The following is a 19,439-nucleotide window of genomic DNA, read 5'->3' as shown; positions in this document are numbered from 1 at the left end:
CTGAAGCCAGAAAGGCACACGAAAGCTGAGATGCTGGACCTGGTGATCTTGGAGCAGTTCCTGGCTGTCCTTCCGCTAGAGATGGAGAGCTGGGTGAGGGAATGTGGAGCGGAGACCAGTTCCCAGGCGGTGGCCCTGGCCGAAGGTTTCCTCCTGAGTCAGGCAGAGGAGAGAGAGCAGGCAGAGAGAAAACAGGTGAGAGAGACTTTCCTCTGGATACTCCCAAGGGGCTCCAATCAGGATGGAGAATATCCAAAAATGGTCTGCTGGTGGCCCATCCGTTTTCAGGGAATGAAATCTAACACCCTCAAAGTATCTGTCTTTGCGTTCTCTTTCTAATATTTCTCACCTTTCATTTACTGTTTTGAATTCGTATTGTTCTTTCAGAAAAGGGATCTCTTTGCAGAAATGGACCTGGATTCCTGTGAGGCAGAGAGGGCTCCGTTGGACACCAGAGAGAGGCCACTGGGTAAGGAGGAAGGTGGCTTTTCTCCATTTGGTCTTGTTCTGTTGGTTTTCCAACTCATCCGAGGGTTCTTTTCATCTTGGTTTTTTTTTTTTTGAGGGGTGGGGGTTGGGAACAAGGGTTCAGAGGAGGGGAGATGTATTTCTGCACACCTAACATGAAATGGGCACAAACCTTCAACTGCACTCAGCAGGTAAGGCTTTCTCAAAGCCCATCTGTAGTTAGAGATGTCCTGTTTCCCCTGTGAGAGAAGCAGGCACTCCTAGCATTCTGCTTACCTTTTTTTCTTTTGCAGGTGACAGAATGATGCCGGCAAGACCTCCTGATCCATCTTTTCATGGGGGCAGAAGGGAAGCAGTGGCTGTGGAACCAGATCAGGTCAGGGGAAGCTGCCTTGTGGGGACAGAGGCCGAGGGATGGAGCAATGTCATGGACTGGTTGGGTACAGAGGAGTGGTGGGAGGAAGCAGCCGGGGAACCAGGAAGGGAAGATTGCTCTGAGCCCAAGGAGTGAAGGTTGAGGAAGGATTGGCGGTCAGAGGGAGAAGCTTGGGAAGAGGAGGTGTCAGAAGCTGAAGGGGCAACAGGGCTTAGTGAGCTGGGAGACTCTGTGGCAGAATGCAGTGCAGAATCAGAGGCAGAAGAAGGAGGCGAGTGGGAGAGGAAGATCGAGAGGCAGAGGTGAGTCAGGAGAAGGAGGAGCCACCGATGGCTCCCTCTCCTTCTGCCAGAATCCACCCTCCCTGCTTGTCTCTCAGAGCTAAGAGAGGTCTAACATGGAGGAGTAAAGGCAGGCTGCACACTGGCACACTGTTCAATTGCTTGGCAGAAACCCCAGAGGGGAGGGGACTTGGAAAGCTGTGGGGAGCCGGGGGCCTTCACTCTCAGCAACTGTTTTGTGGAGGAAGAGGCTCAGGGAATGAGCTGCTGTTCTCATGAAGCCCGAAACTCAGCCAAGTGTGTGAACATCGTGCTCTTGCTGATAAAAAGTAAACTCCAGCTGTGAACTGTGGGATTTCCTGCCCAGATAACTCTGTGACACCAGCCTTCTGAATGTTGCCAGTAGGATTCATCTGTAGTTGCAGTTTTCATGGAATCCTAGAGTTGAAGGGACAATAAGAGTCATCAAGTCCAACCCCCTGCATTGCAGGAATCTCAGCTCGATAATCCAAGACAGATGGCCATCCAAACTAGGCTTCTTGTATTTCTGTATTCATCAATGAATGCTAAAATAGGCTTCTAAGCAGCGGACAGACGAGAACAAATAATGTCCAGGATTCACCTAGCCAGCCCCATTCGCTGCAAAATGGGGTCTGCCCCCCATTCCTCCCCCTCTCCATGCCCCCATGAACCCCTTGAATTTGGCTCTAGGGCATTGGAAGGGAACCTCCCCAGAACAACTCACGAGGAGAGGAGAAAGTGGATCCTTCCATCGGGGAAACTGGAATGCTTGCGAAGGCAGAAAAACGTAAACATAAGCTGGAGTACCACCTATTTGCAAAAAGACGAATACCCATAGTTAAAATGCAGAATAAAAGAATTCAATTAAAGCATTAAAATAGGTACCCATAATAAAAATGTGCAGCAAAGCAATCCTATTGAAATAACACGGCAATTAACAGGAAGGAAATAACAGAGCATTGTGTAGCAGATCATATTTCTGCTGTCTCAGAGGAGGACATTTCCCTTTTTCTTTTAGGGTCCAGTGTGCTTTGAAGATGTCGCTGTTCGTTTCACGGATGAGGAGTGGGCGTTGCTGGATCCTGACCAGAGAGCTCTGTATAAGGACGTCATGGAGGAGAATTGGGGGATCGTGGCCTCTCTTGGTAAGCCTCCGTGTGGGATCGTCCTATCTGCCAGGAAATTCAAAAAATACATCTATGTGACAAACCTCATATATTTTCACAGCGCCCCCTACAACAGCTGGGAACCTAACACCCCCACAAGAAATAGTAGATTACAGTTTTTTCTGTGAACAATCTTCCTCCAGTTCTGCCTCCTTCTACCACAGTTGGGCTGATCTGAACTGCCCAGGCATCTTAAATGTCAGCTTCAGAGTTGTTCAGAAAGATAAGTAGCTTCTGTCAGGTTTTCTGTTTTTGTTTTTGCTGCTGTCAGTCTTGGGTTGACCAAAGAGACGACTGACACTGGAGATGGAGGGGATGCCATGAGTGGGCCAAACAACATCTGCCCCAGAGAAGAGCCAGGCTGATTGAATCTCAGGTAGTACTAGCAGTGATAATAATAGTAGTAATAATAATTTTTATGTATACCCTTACCATCTGGTTGGGTTGCCCCAGCCAATCTGGGAAGCTTCCAACACATATACAGTCGTACCTCTGGTTGCGAATGGGATCCGTTCCGGAGGTCCGGCCAGATCCCGAGGTTTTCGCAACCCAAGGATCACTGCGCATGATGTTTATATAATCCGAGAGTTACGTAACCCGAGGTGCTACTGTATAAACATGAAACAGTCATAATAACAACAATCTAATCCAATGAAAAAAGTACAAAATTTTTACAAAAAGTACAAAATCTTTAAAATGAGTAACTTACTTCAAACAAAGCAACCTTCAACCAACGATTAGAATCCAATAATAATACATTGGTTTATTACAAATAACAAAGGTAATGAACACTGCCTTCTCTACAACAAATTTAATGAGCATTATTCCCTAATTGGGGGCTCCATTTGTTCCTGAGACTCTAATCCCTTTTTCTCTCCATTGCAGATTGTGATGAATTGGAAAGGAAGAACAAAGGTGACCACAACACAATCTGCAGAGTGGAGAAGGCACGTAAAAATTTGGAATGTGGAAAGAGCTGCAGTCAGAGCTCCCATTCCACTTCCCATCAACAAAATCTCATTGGAAAGAAACCCTATCGGTGCATGGAATGTGGAAAGAGCTTCAGTCAGAGCTTCTCTCTCACTTCCCATCAAAGAATTCATACAGGGGAGAAACCCTATCAGTGTGTGGAATGTGGAAAGAGCTTCAGTAGCAGCTCCAATCTCACTAAACATCAAAGAATTCACACAGGGGAGAAACCCTATCAGTGTGTGGAATGTGGAAAGAGCTTCAGTCACAGCCAAAGTCTCACTTCCCATCAAAGAATTCATACAGGGGAGAAACCCTATCAGTGTGTGGAATGTGGAAAGAGCTTCAGTATGAGCTACAATCTCACTAAACATCAAAGAATTCATACAGGGGAGAAACCCTATCAGTGTATGGAATGTGGAAAGAGCTTCAGTATGAGCTACAATCTCACTTCCCATCAAATAACTCATACAGGGGAGAAACCCTATCGGTGCATGGAATGTGGAAAGAGCTTCAGTAGAAGCGCCGATCTCACTAAACATCAAAGAATTCATACAGGGGAGAAACCCTATCAGTGTGTGGAATGTGGAAAGAGCTTCAGTAGCAGCTCCTCTCTCACTAAACATCAAAGAATTCATACAGGGGAGAAACCCTATCGATGTGTGGAATGTGGAAAGAGCTTCAGTATGAGCTCCCATCTCACTTCCCATCAAAGAATTCATACAGGGGAGAAACCCTATCAGTGCATGGAATGTGGAAAGAGCTTCAGTATGAGCTCCAGTCTCACTTCCCATCAGATAATTCATACAGGGGAGAAACCCTATCAGTGTGTGGAATGTGGAAGGAGCTTCAGTAGAAGCTCCGATCTCACTAAACATCAAAGAATTCATACAGGGGAGAAACCCTATCAGTGTGTGGAATGTGGAAAGATCTTCACTGATAGCTCCAAACTCATTTCCCATCAAAGAATTCATACAGGGGAGAAACCCTATCAGTGTGTGGAATGTGGAAAGAGCTTCAGTATGAGCTCCCATCTCACTTCCCATCAAAGAATTCATACAGGGGAGAAACCCTATCAGTGTGTGGAATGTGGAAAGAGCTTCAGTATGAGCTCCCATCTCACCTCCCATCAGATAATTCATACAAGGGAGAAACCCTATCAGTGTGTGGAATGTGGAAAGAGCTTCAGTAGCAGCTTCGATCTCACTAAACATCAAAGAATTCATACAGGGGAGAAACCCTATCAATGTGTGGAATGTGGAAAGAGCTTCAGTCAGAGCTCCAATCTCACTTCCCATCAAAGAATTCATACAGGGGAGAAACCCTATCAGTGCATTGAATGTGGAAAGAGCTTCAGTATGAGCTTCAATCTCACTTCCCATCAAAGAATTCATACAGGGGAGAAACCCTATCAGTGTGCGGAATGTGGAAAGAGCTTCAAACAAAAGTCCAGTCTCACTAACCATCAAAGAATTCATACAGGGGAGAATCACGGAATTGTAGAATTTTCAAGCTTGAAGTGATCCCTGGTGCAATCTATTTCACCCCTTGTGATGCAGGCATAGCAAGTAAAGCATCCATGACACATGACCATCCAACTTCATTTGAAAACCTCGAAGAATGGAAATTCCAGCACTCCCAAGGGAGTCCAATCCACTAACAGCTCTTGCTGTCAAAAAGTTCTTCCGCATGTTTAGTCAGTCTTTTTTAAAAACAAAACTTGAAGGCATTGGTTTGTGTCCTACCCTGTGGAGCAGGCGTCCTATTGGGAAGACCCAGTTCTCTGAGTGCATGTTCTGGAAGTTGGGCAATAGGGGCAGTACAGGATTCCTTTTGGTGTACCGACCTCCCCACTGCACCAAGGATTCCCTGTCCGAGCTGCTCCAGGTCATGGCGGATGTTCTCCTGGAGACACCTAGTTTGGTTGTCCTAGGGGATTTTAACATCCACGCCGACACGACCTGGTGTTCAACTCTATGGATGTTGGTGATCTGACACTAAGTAAAAGCGAAACTAAAGAATTGCCATGGTCAGATCACTTCCTGGTGCAACTGGACTTCTCCGCGAACCTTCCCCTCTTCAGGGAGGTGGGACCGATTCAGATGGTCAGCCCCTTAATGGATCAAAATGGTTTGCAGAGAGCGGTAGGGGATGTTTCATCCCATGTTGATGGCCTTTCAGCTGATTCTTGGTGGCCCGCTGAAATGTGGAGTTAACCAGGGCTATTGACTGTTTGGCTCCGAAGCGCCCTCTCCGATTGCATGGAGCCCGGACAGCCCCATGGTTTTCTTCGGAGCTGAGGGTGATGAAACAATCGCTGAGACGGCTAGAGTGCCGGTGGCGGATAACCCATTCTGAAGCTGACCAGACACGGGTTAGAGCTCAATGTTGAGCCTACCAAGTGGTGATAGCGACGGCGAAGAAGACTTTCTTCACTGCCTCTATTACATCTGCGGAAAACAGCAGCAGGAGACTCTTTCAGGTGGTTCACAATTTAGCAGAACCACCTGCTCCATTAGGGCCCAGTACAGGCCACATGACCTGCAATGATTTTGCAAAGTTTTTTGCAGACAAAGTTGCTCCGATTCGAGAAGACGTAGACTCCACCGTGGGAGCAGGGCCCGGTCGGGAGAGTGCTAGAGTCCTGTCTAGTCAGGTTGTGTGGGATCAATTCCAATCTGTTACCCCCAAGGATGTGGACAGGCTGCTTGGACGAGTGAAACCAACCACTTGTCTCCTTGATCCTTGTCCATCCTGGCTTATAAAAACTAGCCGGGAAGGACTGGGCGATGGGCTTCATGGGGTGGTGAATGCTTCCCTCCGTGAGGGAGCCTTCCCGGACCCATCTTTAGATGCGGCCACGGCCAACTATCGCCCAGTCTCAAATCCTCCATTCTTGGGCAAGGTGGTTGAGCGAGTGGTTTCTGAACAACTCCAGGCACGCCTGGAAGAAGCGGACCATTTGGATCCCTTCCAGTCGGGATTCAGGCCTCATCATGGGACTGAAACTGTCTTGGTCGCGCTGGTTGATGATCTCCGGCGGGCTAGGGACAAAGGTGAGAACTGTTTCCTAGTTCTGCTGGATCTCTCAGCGGCGTTTGATACCATCGACCATAACTTCCTTCTGGACCGTCTTGAGGGGCTGGGAGCTGGGGGCACTGTTATACAGTGGTTCCGCTCCTTCTTCCTGGGTCGTGTTTAGAAAGTGGTGGTGGGGGATGAGTGTTCAGACCCCTGGGCTCTCACTTGTGGGGTGCCTCAGGGTTCCATCCTCTCCCCCATGCTTTTCAACATTTACACGCAGCCGCTGGGAGAGATCATCAGGAGGTTTGGACTGGGTGTTCATCAGTATGCGGATGATACCCAGCTCTACCTCTCTTTTAATTCAAAGGCAGTGAAGGTCCTGTGTGAGTGTCTGGAGGCGGTTGGAGGATGGATGGCGGCTAACAGATTGAGGTTGAATCCTGACAAGACAGAAGTACTGTTTTTTGGGGACAGGAGGCGGGCAGGTGTGGAGGATTCCCTGGTCCAGAATGGGGTAACTGTGCCCCTGAAGGACCAGGTGCACAGCCTGGGAGTCATTTTGGACTCACAGCTGTCCATGGAGGCACAGGTCAAATCTGTGTCCAGGGCAGCTGTTTACCAGCTCCATCTGGTACGTAGGCTGAGACCCTATCTGCCTGCGGACTGTCTCGACAGAGTGGTGCATGCTCTGGTTATCTCCCGCTTGGACTACTGCAATGCACTCTACGTGGGGCTACCTTTGAAGGTGACTCAGAAACTACAACTAATCCAGAATGCAGCAGCTAGACTGGTGACTGGGGGCGGCTGCCGAGACCATATAACACCGGTCTTGAAAGACCTACATTGGCTCCCAGTACATTTCCGAGCACAATTCAAAGTGTTGGTGCTGACTTTTAAAGCCGTAAACGGCCTCGGTCCAGTATACCTGAAGGAGCGTCTCCACCCCCATCATTCTGCCCGGATGCTGAGGTCCAGCGCCGAGGACCTTCTGGCGGTTCCCTCATTGCGAGAAGCAAAGCTACAGGGAACCAGGCAGAGGGCCTTCTCGGTAGTGGCACCCGCCCTGTGTAACGCCCTTCCAGCAGACGTCAAAGCGATAAACAACTACCTGACATTCAGAAGACATCTTAAGGCAGCCCTGTTCAGGGAAGTTTTTAACGTGTGATAATTTTACTGTATTTTTGGTTTCTATGGAAGCCGCCCAGAGTGGCTGGGGAGGCCCAGCCCGATGGGCGGGGTATAAATAATAAATTATTATTATATTATTATTATTATCTGCCATTCTTCCAGGGTGGGTAGATCTTGTGTCTTCCAATACTTTGCAATAAGTATTCTTGCTGCTGTTGTAGCATACATAAAGAAAGTTCTACCCTTCTTTGACACCAATTGGCCGACCATGCCCAGGAGAAAGGCCTTTGGTTTCTTCAGAAAGGTATATTTAAATACCTTTTTCATTTCATTATAGATCGTCTCCCAGAAAGCCTTAATCCTTGGGCATGTCCACCAAAGGTGAAAGAATGTACCTTCAGTCTCTTTACATTTCCAACATTTATTATCGGGCAGATGATAAATTTTTGCAAGCTTGACTGGTGTCATGTACCACCTGTATATCATTTTCATTATATTCTCTCTTAAGGCATTGCATGCCGTGAACTTCATACCTGTGGTCCATAACTGTTCCCAGTCAGCCATCATAATATTATATCCAACATCTTGTGCCCATTTAATCATAGCAGATTTCACCGTTTCATCCTGAGTATTCCATTTCAACAGCAAGTTATACATTCTTGACAAATTCTTAGTTTTGGAATCTAACAGTTCTGTTTCCAATTTTGATTTTTCCACCTGGAAGCCAATTTTTTTCTCCAAAGTATATGCCTCCATTATCTGATAATAATGAAGCCAGTCTCACACTTTGTTCTTTAGTTTCTCAAAACTCTGCAATTTCAGTCTATCTCCATCTTGTTCCAAAATTTCCCAATATTTCGGCCATTTGACCTCCATATTGAGCTTTTTCTGAGCCTTCGCTTCCATTGGTGACAGCCACCTTGGGGTTTTATTTTCAAGCAGATCCTTATATCTTGTCCAAACATTAAACAGTGCTTTTCTGACAATATGGTTTTTAAACGCTTTATGTGCTTTAACTTTATCATACCACAAATATGCATGCCACCCAAAAATGTTGTTAAAACCTTCTAAATCCAACACATCAGTGTTCTCAAGAAGCATGCATTCTCTCAGCCAGCAAAAAGCGGCTGATTCATAATAAAGTTTTAAGTCTGGCAGGGCAAATCCACCTCTTTCATTAGCGTCAGTTAATATCTTAAATTTTATTCGAGGCTTCTTGCCCTGCCAGACAAATCTAGAAATATCTCTCTGCCACTTCTTGAAACACTCCATTTTATCCAAAATTTGCAATGTTTGAAACAAAAACAGCATCCTTGGCAATACATTCATTTTTATCACAGCAATTCGGCCTAACAATGAAAGCTTCAGGTTTGACCATATTTCTAAATCCTTTTTCACTTCCATCCAACATTTTTCATAATTATCCTTAAACAGATTCACATTCTTGGCAGTCATATTAACCCCTAGGTATTTCACTTTCTTAACCAGTGTTAGTCCTGTCTCCTTCTGAAACCTTTCTCTCTCCATCACTGTTAAATTTTTCTCTTAAGACTTTAGTTTTCATCTTATTCAACTTAAAACCCGCCACCTGACCAAATTCTTGAATCAGTTCCAATACTCTTTTAGTACTAGATTCTGGCTCCTGTAATGTCAATACCAAATCATCGGCAAATGCTTTCAGTTTATACTGTTTGGCTCCAACTTGTATACCTTTAACTGTTTGGTCCCTTCTAATCATGTTTAAAAGAACCTCCAGGACCGATATAAATAACAATGGAGAGATTAGGCAACCTTGTCGTGTTCCTTTCTCTATCTTAAATTCTTCTGTCACTACATTGTTCACAATTAATTTTGCCTTTTGTTCTGAGTAAATTGCACCTATACCGTTTTCAAAACCTTGGCCAACCCCCATCCCCTGTAAATTTTTCTTCATAAAGCTCCAAGAAATATTGTCAAAGGCTTTCTCCGCATCCACAAATATCAAGACTGCTTTAGTATTGATATTCACTTGTAACTTTTCTAAAATGTTAATTATGTTCCTCGTGTTATCAGACAAGTGTCTGCCCGGGAGAAAACCAGCTTGGTCTTTATGGATTTCTTCTACTAATACCTTTTTTAATCTTTTAGCCAAAATGTCTGCAAAAATTTTATAATCCACATTAAGCAAAGATATGGGGCGGTAATTCTTAAGCTGTGTCTTCTCAGACTCTGTTTTCGGTATAAGTGTACTATAAGCTTCCTTCCACGACTCTGGTGCCCTTTTCCCTTCCAATATTCCATTACACACTTCCTTTAAAGGCTGTATTATCCATTCTTTCAAAGATCTGTAGTATCTTGAAGTCAAGCCATCCGGTCCTGGGGATTTACCCAATTGCATATTCTGGATGGCCCCTTCTATCTCTTGCTCCGTTAGTTCAACATTAGCTTATTTTCTTGAGAGATTTTTTGTAATCCATTTTTTTTCAAAAAACAATCAATGTCCATTTGTTTCTGGGTTTCCTGTGTATATAGTTGTTTAAAATACCTCTGAAAACACTTTCTAATCTCCACTGGATTCTGTATATTTTTCCCTTCTACTTCCAAATTTGTAATAGTGTTAAGTTTCTGTCTTTTTTTATTTGCCAAGCCAGCAGTTTTCCACATTTGTTTGCCGATTCAAATGTCTTTTGTCTCATCTGTTTAATTTTCTGTTTAATTCATCTGTTTAAATTTCCTGGTTTATCATTTTCATATATTGTACTTGATGTAACTTTATCTCTTTCAGAATCTCCTGCGACTTTGGTTTCGCTCTCAGTTTCTTCTCTCCTTCCTTTATTTTCTCCAAAATCTTATCTTTTTTCTCATTTTGAACTCTCTTTTGAATCGCATTCTGTTGTATCAAAAATCCTCTCATAACCGCTTCACTTGCGTCCCAAATTACTCTTTTTTTTACAGTGGTATTCATATTTATCTCAAAATAGTCTCTCAGAGTTTTTTGGGCCTTCTTAGTCACTTCTTCATTCCTAAACAATGTGTCATTCATCCTCCATCTGAAGGAACCAGTTGGTGTTAGTTTCAATTCCATCTTTACAGCATTATGGTCGGAGCACATTTTAGGGCATATTTCCACCTTTCTAGTCTTTGGGGCCGGCCCTCTAGTTACCCAAATTTGGTCAATTCTTGTCCATGCCATTTTGGCCTCAGAGAAGAAGGTTCCCTCTCTTCCCAAAGGGTTTTTAATTCTCCAAACATCAACTAAGTCCATATTGTCAGTCATATCAAATAAAGTCTTTGGCAATCTACCATCCTTAGTAGCTACCTGTCTCTGTGCTTTATCCATATTTGTAGACACCACTCCATTCATATCCCCCATCAAAATCATATAATAGTCCATATAGTCCATCAGAGTCTCATGTAACTTCTTAAAAAATTCTGATTTTCCCTCATTTGGTGCATAAATGCCTAATATCAAAAATTTCTCTCCTTGCGATTGGATTTCAATTGCTACAAATCTTCCTTGGTCATCTTTAAAAAGAAATTTCGGTGATAGGCCCTCCTTTGCGTAAAGTACTACTCTTTTTTTTAACTTTGTCTGATGAAATAAATTCATGCCCCAATCTTTTATTTGCCAATATTTTCCTGTGTGGCCTTATCACATGTGTTTCTTGTAAACAAATCAAGTCCAATTGTTCTTTTTTTAATGCATGAAAGACTCTTCATCTTTTCTCAGGGGAGTTCATCCCATTAACATTCCAGCTTAATATTTGCAGTGCCATGATGTAGTTACTTTAAGTCTTCTCCAGCTGCGCCCAGTGCTTGCTCTTGCTCTGTCGGTGGTGTTGGTATCCCTTTCGCTGGGCAGTCCAATCCAAAAGGTAGCTTTGCTATGTCCAGTTTAGGTGATCTTCTGTCCAGTACTCTTTGCTCTAACCCTACTGTCTGGTGATCTTCTGTCCAATGCTCCTGGTTCTTTTCCAAGTCCCTTCTGTAAATCCTCTTCGTGAATGCTTAGAAATTTTTCTTTATCTTCAACTGATCTTATTTTTATTTTTCTTCCTTTAAAGCTGAAGGATAGGCCTTGAGGAAATTCCCACCTAAAGATGATTCTGTTCCTTCTCAGCAGAGCAACCAAGTCTCCATAATTGGATCTAAGGTCCAAAAGATATTTTGGGATATCTTTGAATATTTCCACTCTTGTCTGCAATATTTCCAAAGTCTTCTGAAAGTGCCAACCCAAAATTTTGTCTCTCTCTTCTTTAGATCGGAGGGTAATCAAACAGTCTCTTACTCTATTCTTCTTCCCTCCTCTTCCAAGCCTAAAAGTACTCACGATTTTCACTCCTTTTTGTTCCAAATCCAAATTCCAAAACTCTGCAAATTCCTGCGTAAGAAATTCTATCAGACTATCTTTCTCCAATTCAGGTACAACTCTAATCCTCAAGTTCAACTGTTTTTCCTTGAGCTCAATCATAGAGAGAATCAGCTTATGGTCCTCAACCTGTCTCTGTATATCTGGGACTCTCTTATTTCCAATTGAGTTACTTTAACTTCCACAGCATCCACTTTTTCCTTAGCTTCCTCTGCAATTTGACGGGTCGAAGCAGACTCCTGTATCAATTTCTGTATGGCTTCTATGTTGGTATTCACCTTTTGTCCCAGACTATTTATACTTTCTGTATTTATATCAATTTTGGTATTTGCAGCATCCACCTTTGCATTTGACGCATCGACTTTTACATTTGTCTCATCTACTTTCCTGCTGAGTTTTTCCAAAGATTCATTTATCTTACCTAGCACAGTCGCTAAACCCTCTTCTGATGACATTCCTCTTGGTTTAAGTTGTGTTGGTACAGCTGCGGGTGAGGCAGAAGGACCAGATGCTGACGCTCTTCGCTGCCAAGACTTCCCAGATCTCGTTGTTTTTTCTGGGAGTGACAAATCTACTTTCTCTTTCCAATCTGCCATAACACTCAGAAAGTCCAAGGTCAATCCCACAGTCAGGCTGTTTTATCTTTCTAATGGAAAATTCCCCTGGTCTAGCTCTTATGACAGTTTCCACAGCTACCTCTAGGGGGAAACAGTTACAATCTGTACTTGTATTGATCCAAAATAACTCCTTTTAAAACATAACTCAAGCAGGAAATTTAGTTTTAATTTTCAGTTACTTTTTTTCTCCCTTTAAAGTCAGAGGGGGACAGTTAGAAACAGTTAAAAACAATGTATCTCTCTTTGACAGCTAACAGAGCGCGTTCCAGATACGGCAGCCTTATTGTCTCAGTTGCAGCCCGTTCCCAGGTTCTGAGCAGTGGAATTTTAACTTCCTTCCCTCTCTCTCGCAGGTACAAATAGTCCAAAACTTCTCCCCCCTCTTCTCCTGCTTCCAATGAGGGTTTTCTATTTTTAGAAGTTGAAATTTAATCCTTTCCAATCGGCTCTCCAAGACTCTAGCTTGCAGCCTCTTTGCTTTGTTCTATCTACAAAAGCGGAAGGCAGACTTCCTGTTTATGCCTCCCTGCTACAATTCCGAATTAAATCTTTCTTCTTTTAAAAGTTTCCAATTTGTTCTACTCACAGGTAGTGTCTTTAAAATCCAATTGTTCACAGGAAAAAGTCAGCGCTCTCCGGCAACGGCTGTGCGGCTTCACTCTGTGGAAAAAGCAATCGATTCACAACACCGTGCTGCTCACCCCACTTCGCTCCGGAGCCCCGCAAACAGGTTTCCCCGCGAGTAGGGGAGGCACCGAGGGTGCCCGCCGAATCCCACGTTCACAGGCTTCACCCGCCTGTGATTTCTGAAGGGTCTCCGCCTTCGCTGTGACGGCCAGACCCAATTTTCATGGAGCAAATTCCTCTTAGTCAGAGGAATTCGGCCATTACCGATGGCTCCAACCCGGAAGTCTGAATGGGGTAACTGTGCCCCTGAAGGACCAGGTGCGCAGCCTGGGAGTCATTTTGGACTCATAGCTGTCCATGGAGGCACAGGTCAAATCTGTGTCCAGGGCAGCTGTTTACCAGCTCCATCTGGTATGCAGGCTGAGACCCTATCTGCCTGCGGACTGCCTCACCAGATTGGTGCATGCTCTGCTCATCTCCCGCTTGGACTGCTGCAATGCCCTCTACATGGGGCTACCTTTGAAGTTCTACCCAGACACTGAGGTCCAGCACCGAGGGCCTTCTGGAGGTTACCTCACTGTGAGAAGCTTAGTTACTGGGAACCAGCCAGAGGGCCTTCTCGATAGTGGCGCCCACCCTGTGGAACGCCCTCCCACCAGATGTCAAAGAGAACAACTACCAGACTTTTAGAAGACATCTGAAGGCAGCCCTGTTTAGGGAAGCTTTTAATGTTTGATGTATTAGTATTTTAATATTTTATTTGAAGCTGCCCAGAGTGGCTGGGGAAGCCCAGCCAGATGGGCGGGGTATAAATAATAAATAATACTAATAATTATCATTTTATTTTCTTACTCCTGTAGTAACCTATGTTATCCATCATTTGAGAACCACGATATTGTTCTCCCTTTGGTCTTCTTTCATTTTTATCACAGTCTTTGAACTCTAATACTTTGAAGGAGCGAGGTTGTAATTTCATGAAGTGAGGCAGCTCATCCTCTATTAACAGTCGTAGCTGAGATAGGAAGTCCATGTTGAGGGTCTGGAGAGAGTGTTCAGAAGGGACTTAATCTGGAGGGAGAAGCTGTGGGAAGACTCTTCTTCTGGGGTCTCCTTCCATTCGGGAGGGGAGAGATTTTCTAGGAAAAGGAGATTTCTGAGTCAGTAGAAAGGACTCAGAGGATCCCCTGGGTCTGGCATACAAAGGAAAATACCTTGGGAGAGGGACTGCTAAGAGAGAGGGGAACCGAGGAAAAGTGGCCCCTCGCTCACGGACCAAAGTATGAAGCCATGAAGGAAGCTGGGCTGTCCTGTCATAACTAAGGAAGGGAATGAGAGAGAAGCAGCAGAAACAGAGTTAAGCCTTTTAGCATTTATTCTGGATACCTGAAGTGTAACAACTGATTATGAGAGGAGGGAGTTTAAGAGAAGCTGTGTCTGTACAGTGGTACCTCGGGTTAAGTACTTAATTTGTTCTGGAGGTCTGTTCTTAACCTGAAACTGCTCTTAACCTGAAGCTCCACTTTAGCGAATGGGGCCGTCGGAGCACGATTTCTGTTCTCATCCTGAAGCAAAGTTCTTAACCCGAGGTACTATTTCTGGTGTAGCGGAGTCTGTAACCTGAAACGTATGTAACCTGAAGCGTTTGTAACCCAAGGTACCATTGTAATACCTTGTTTAATCCTGTGACATTTAGCTGACAGAGGCCTTCCAGAATCTGATTCAGAGCCAAATTTGAAGACATATGTCACACAGATAATTTCAGAATGGATGGGAGAAAGCAGAGATTGGTTGGATGGGCTTTCAGAGAGCTGTTTCAGAATTAGATTGCGTGAAAATTGCGAACGGAGGCAGTTAGGAAATGTTTTATTAACACTAGTAACAAAAAGAGTGAAGAACGCAATCCTTCAAAACAGTTTTTGAAAAAAAATCATGTGGTTGCAGGACACAAAGTAGATATCTTTAGAGAGATTCCACTGAAATTGAGACTTAGAAGAACCAAATATAGATATTTAACAATAGCACTCAGGAGAGCTGACATTATATATAAATGGGAATTCCCAGAGGGCATTTCCTTCACATACATGAAAAGGAGATACAGGCTAACATCAGAATTTCAGAGAGTCCTTTGACAAATACAAGAGAGACTTAGATTCCAACTGCTGAAAGGCACATATGGTATTCTGTTAGAATGGGAGACGTAAGATGAAGATGTGAAATCAGTTATGATTAAATGGGCACAAGATATAGGTCATAATATTATGATGGAAGATTGGGAAAGGTTATGGAAAACCAATTTAAAATTCACAGATTGTTCCTTGCTGAAAGAAAATTATATGAAGATGATGTATAGATGCTATATGACACCAGTGCAGTTAGGAAGAATGAACAAAACCAGCTCAAATATGTGTTGGAAGTGTAAAGAAAGAGACGGGACTTTTTACCATACGTGGTAGGATTGTAATGAAATCAAAAAGTTTTGGGAAATGATATATAATGAGTTGAAGAAAATGTTCCAATTAACATTTGTTTAAAAACCTGAAGCATTCTTGTTAGGGATTGTAGGAAAAGACCTGCCAAGGAAACTGAAAAATATCTTTATGTATGCGACAACGACGGCAAGAGCCTTAACAGCACAAGGATGGAAGAATGAGGAAATCCCGACTAAAGAACTATGGCAAGAGCAATTGATGGAAATCAGAGAATTGCCAAAATTGACACACAAACTACGTGACAAGGATAACTGTGATTTTAAAGATGAATGGGAACCCTTTACAAAGTACTTACAGAAGCAACAAAATGAACTGGACTCCTTGGCAGGTTTTGAATAAACATTTACAAACTTTTTATTGATAACATTTACATGGATAAATTAAGGGTCTGTACAGTTTTGTAACATGCAGAAAATGACATATGTTGATAAACCAGAGAGAGAAGCTGAGAGAAGTCTGGGGAGGGGAGGGTGGGTCAGGTTTTTTGGAGAGGGGAAAAATAAGGGGGGGAATTTAATGATGATATGTATTTCGATAAAATGTTATGTTGAAATTACTAATAAAAATATTTAAAAAAACATTTTGAAAGTGTGTGTGTGTGTGTGTGTTTACAATCAAGCAGTGTATACATTTTATGAAAATTACAATACATTATAACATTATATAAGATAAGCAATTATAAAAAATAATAATAAAATAGCGCACTGTCTTTCAGGTTGTGTCTTCCTGGAGTTCCACACCTCTGTTGGGTGGAGAGGAAATGGTCTCTCCTCCTTCATCTCAGCTCCACAGCAGTTCTCTCAAAAGGACTTGGCACTCCAGAAGGCGGAACTCAGAGCCCTTTATAACATAAAAACATCATCAAACAAGGAACTTATGGTGCTGGGCAAATAGTAGTAGTATTAATAGAGGTGTCCTCCCAAACTCTGCCTACCCTCCAACATGTTGCAGAGGGAAATTGGGACCCGTGACTTTTGGGGCCACGCTCCTGAATGAGTCACGTAACTCACGCGAGAGCAAGGACCCCCCAAAATGGGTGTCTTTTGGGGCCACAGTTTCACGGGAGCCAAAACAGGACATCCTGGGAGCCAATCAGAAGCCAGGGTGGCTTCTGGAATTGCAGGACGTCCCACTCAAAGCAGGACAGTTGACAGGTATGTGAAGACCGCCAAAGATGGAGAGTCCACAACCCATAGTGCAGGCATCCCCAAACTCGGCCCCCCGGATGTTTTGGGACTACAACTCCCATCATCCCTAGCTAACAGACCCAGTGGTCAGGGATGATGGGAATTGTAGTCCCAAAACATCTGGAGGGCCGAGTTTGCCTATGCCTGCCATAGTCAATATGGCTGCCTTTCCCACTGGCTGAGATGCTTCTGTCCATTTCATCTGCTTAGCCAATCCAGATATTCACGGCCAACAGGTCCCACCCCTGCCTCCAGCAACTCTCTCCCATGGGAATGTCTTGGCCAGGAGGTGGCTCCTGTTGTCACTTGTCTCCCCTTCTTCTCTCTGTGAGAATCAGGGAAGGGGAAGGGGAAAGAAACCAAGCTAGAAGATGATCACGGGGGTGTTTTGGGGGGAGGGGGGCTTGTTAACAGTCCTGTGTGGCACTGAGGCATCTGATCAAGACCAGCATTTTAAAATGAGCTTTAAAAATATATTTGCAGGTGCTTGTGTGTTTCATGCCAGGCATTAAGCAGCTGGCTGAGTACTCTGGCAGTTGTTTATCTTCTGGATCAAGGCCACCCCACCCCCGATTTATTGCAGGAGACACGTTTCTCAAAGTTGTAAAAGGAAATTACAGGCTAGGAGCAAAAGGTCATACTGACCATACATATTACAGAATACAATCAAGCTGCAAAAACACTAATTAAGAGTTGGTAAATAGTAAGAATTATTGTGCAGACTCAGCCACATCTTCCTAAGGTTAAAGGACAAGAGCTAATGGAAACAGCAGCTGGCTGGGGAAAGGGGGGTTGCAAACCGAAGAGGCTTCTCTCTGAAGCTGTTTCCTTTTTACTAAGTTCGTTTTTACTTTGAAAAGGCCTTTTCTTCTAAAAATCTATATATGTTATGTATGAAATATATTGGCTTGAATGTAATTATGCAAAGGATTTAGAAAGTATGAAATGTTAGATTCTTATGTTAGATTCTTATTTCATTGATGGTGTGTGAGAAGGTGAACCCAAAATCTCTGTTTAAAATGAAATTAAAAACCATGCACCATCTGTTTTAGCCATCTGTTTTGCAGTGAATAGGGCAAAAGGTGAAATGTTAATTAAGGTGCCTTGTCAGGCAAATGTAAGATATATGGCTACTTGTCTGCCATTTATGGATAGAAGGAAATATAGCTCTTTGTCTCCCATAAAAGGTAATAGGAAATGGGTGTATCTTTTATGATTGGTTCTAGTAAACAGCCAATAGGAATTTCAACCAGGCTGATTGGACAGAGGCAGCCAAAGGAGGAGCAAGGGGGCTGGGCTGAGGAAATATAAGTGCTGGCCATCAGGGCTGGAGGGGGCAGAGCTTTTGGTAACCATATACCACTGTGCCTATCATTTATTTGTCTGACAAATAAATTATTATTTTAATTTCTCTATTGCTGCGTTGAATATTTCATTCCAGCTAAGCGTTAACCACAAGCAGGGTGCTACAGCACCTTGAAGGATCTCCGATTGAAATATACGGTGAGTTGAGTGTGGATTTCATGCTCTTTATTCAGCTCACAGTGGTGAGGAGGAATGGAAGTTCCCCCAGAATGTCTGCTTTATATACATTATTTACACAGTGGGCCCCATGTGATTGGCTAATTCCGGGATTCACCTGCAGGTAAAATCACTTTTGTGACTTTTGTGATTTGTCCCCACCAAACACTTCATCACAGTTTCTTCCTATCTGCTCAAAGCGCCTCTGCTGCACAATACCAAATGTAAGAATTCACTGATAAATGTATCTATGTATCAGCTCACTGGGGAAACTTCAGAAATTCATATAGACATGCGAGCTCAGCTACTCAGCAGCCCCTCTGCCTGAGGGATAATCCCTGGCATCCAGAAATAATAAAACGAGAGGAAGACAAAAGGGTGTGATTGACTTGGCTGGGAAACAGGGAAATGTAAATATCTCTTTTGTTACATAGAATCATAGAATCATAGAGTTGGAAGAGACCACAAGGGCCATCGAGTCCAACCCCCTGCCAAGCAGGAAACACCATCAGAGCACTCCTGACATATGGTTGTCAAGCCTCTGCTTAAAGACCTCCAAAGAAGGAGACTCCACCACACTCCTTGGCAGCAAGTTCCACTGTCGAACAGCTCTTACTGTCAGGAAGTTCTTCCTAATGTTTAGGTGGAATCTTCTTTCTTGTAGTTTGGAACCATTGCTCCGTGTCCGCTTCTCTGGAGCAGCAGAAAACAACCTTTCTCCCTCCTCTATGTGACATCCTTTTATATATTTGAACATGGCTATCATATCACCCCTTAACCTCCTCTTCTCCAGGCTAAACATGCCCAGCTCCCTTAGCCGTTCCTCATAAGGCATCGTTTCCAGGCCTTTGACCATTTTGGTTGCCCTCCTCTGGACACGTTCCAGTTTGTCAATGTCCTTCTTGAACTGTGGTGCCCAGAACTGGACACAGTACTCCAGGTGAGGTCTGACCAGAGCAGAATACAGTGGCACTATTACTTCCCTTGATCTAGATGCTATACTCCTATTGATGCAGCCCAGAATTGCATTGGCTTTTTTAGCTGCCGCGTCACACTGTTGGCTCATGTCAAGTTTGTGGTCAACCAAGACTCCTAGATCCTTTTCACATGTAGTGCTCTCAAGCCAGGTGTCACCCATCTTGTATTTGTGCCTCTCATTTTTTTTGCCCAAGTGCAATACTTTACATTTCTCCCTGTTAAAATTCATCTTGTTTGTT

At 43.8% G+C, this 19,439-nt stretch overlaps 1 protein-coding gene across 1 annotated transcript in view; it reads left to right on the top strand.

The window, feature by feature from the left end:
• Nucleotides 1-13,860, top strand: part of LOC310760716 (uncharacterized protein) — a 38,360-nt gene extending 24,500 nt beyond the window's left edge. The window contains exons 4-7 of the mRNA XM_083609781.1: nt 762-844; nt 2,165-2,291; nt 3,198-6,843; nt 13,344-13,860. Of these exons, the coding sequence (XP_083465907.1) occupies nt 762-844; nt 2,165-2,291; nt 3,198-4,804 (1,817 nt within the window). The 3' untranslated portion in view covers nt 4,805-6,843; nt 13,344-13,860. The remainder of the gene's footprint in view (nt 1-761; nt 845-2,164; nt 2,292-3,197; nt 6,844-13,343) is intronic.
• The last annotated feature ends 5,579 nt before the right edge of the window (nt 13,861-19,439 follow it).

Source organism: Podarcis filfolensis (assembly GCF_964270895.1).
Source record: "Podarcis filfolensis genome assembly, chromosome: 4".
NCBI lineage: Eukaryota > Metazoa > Chordata > Lepidosauria > Squamata > Lacertidae > Podarcis > Podarcis filfolensis.
The sequence above is the reverse complement of the archived record's forward strand: the minus strand, read 5'-3'. Positions and strand labels throughout refer to the sequence as shown.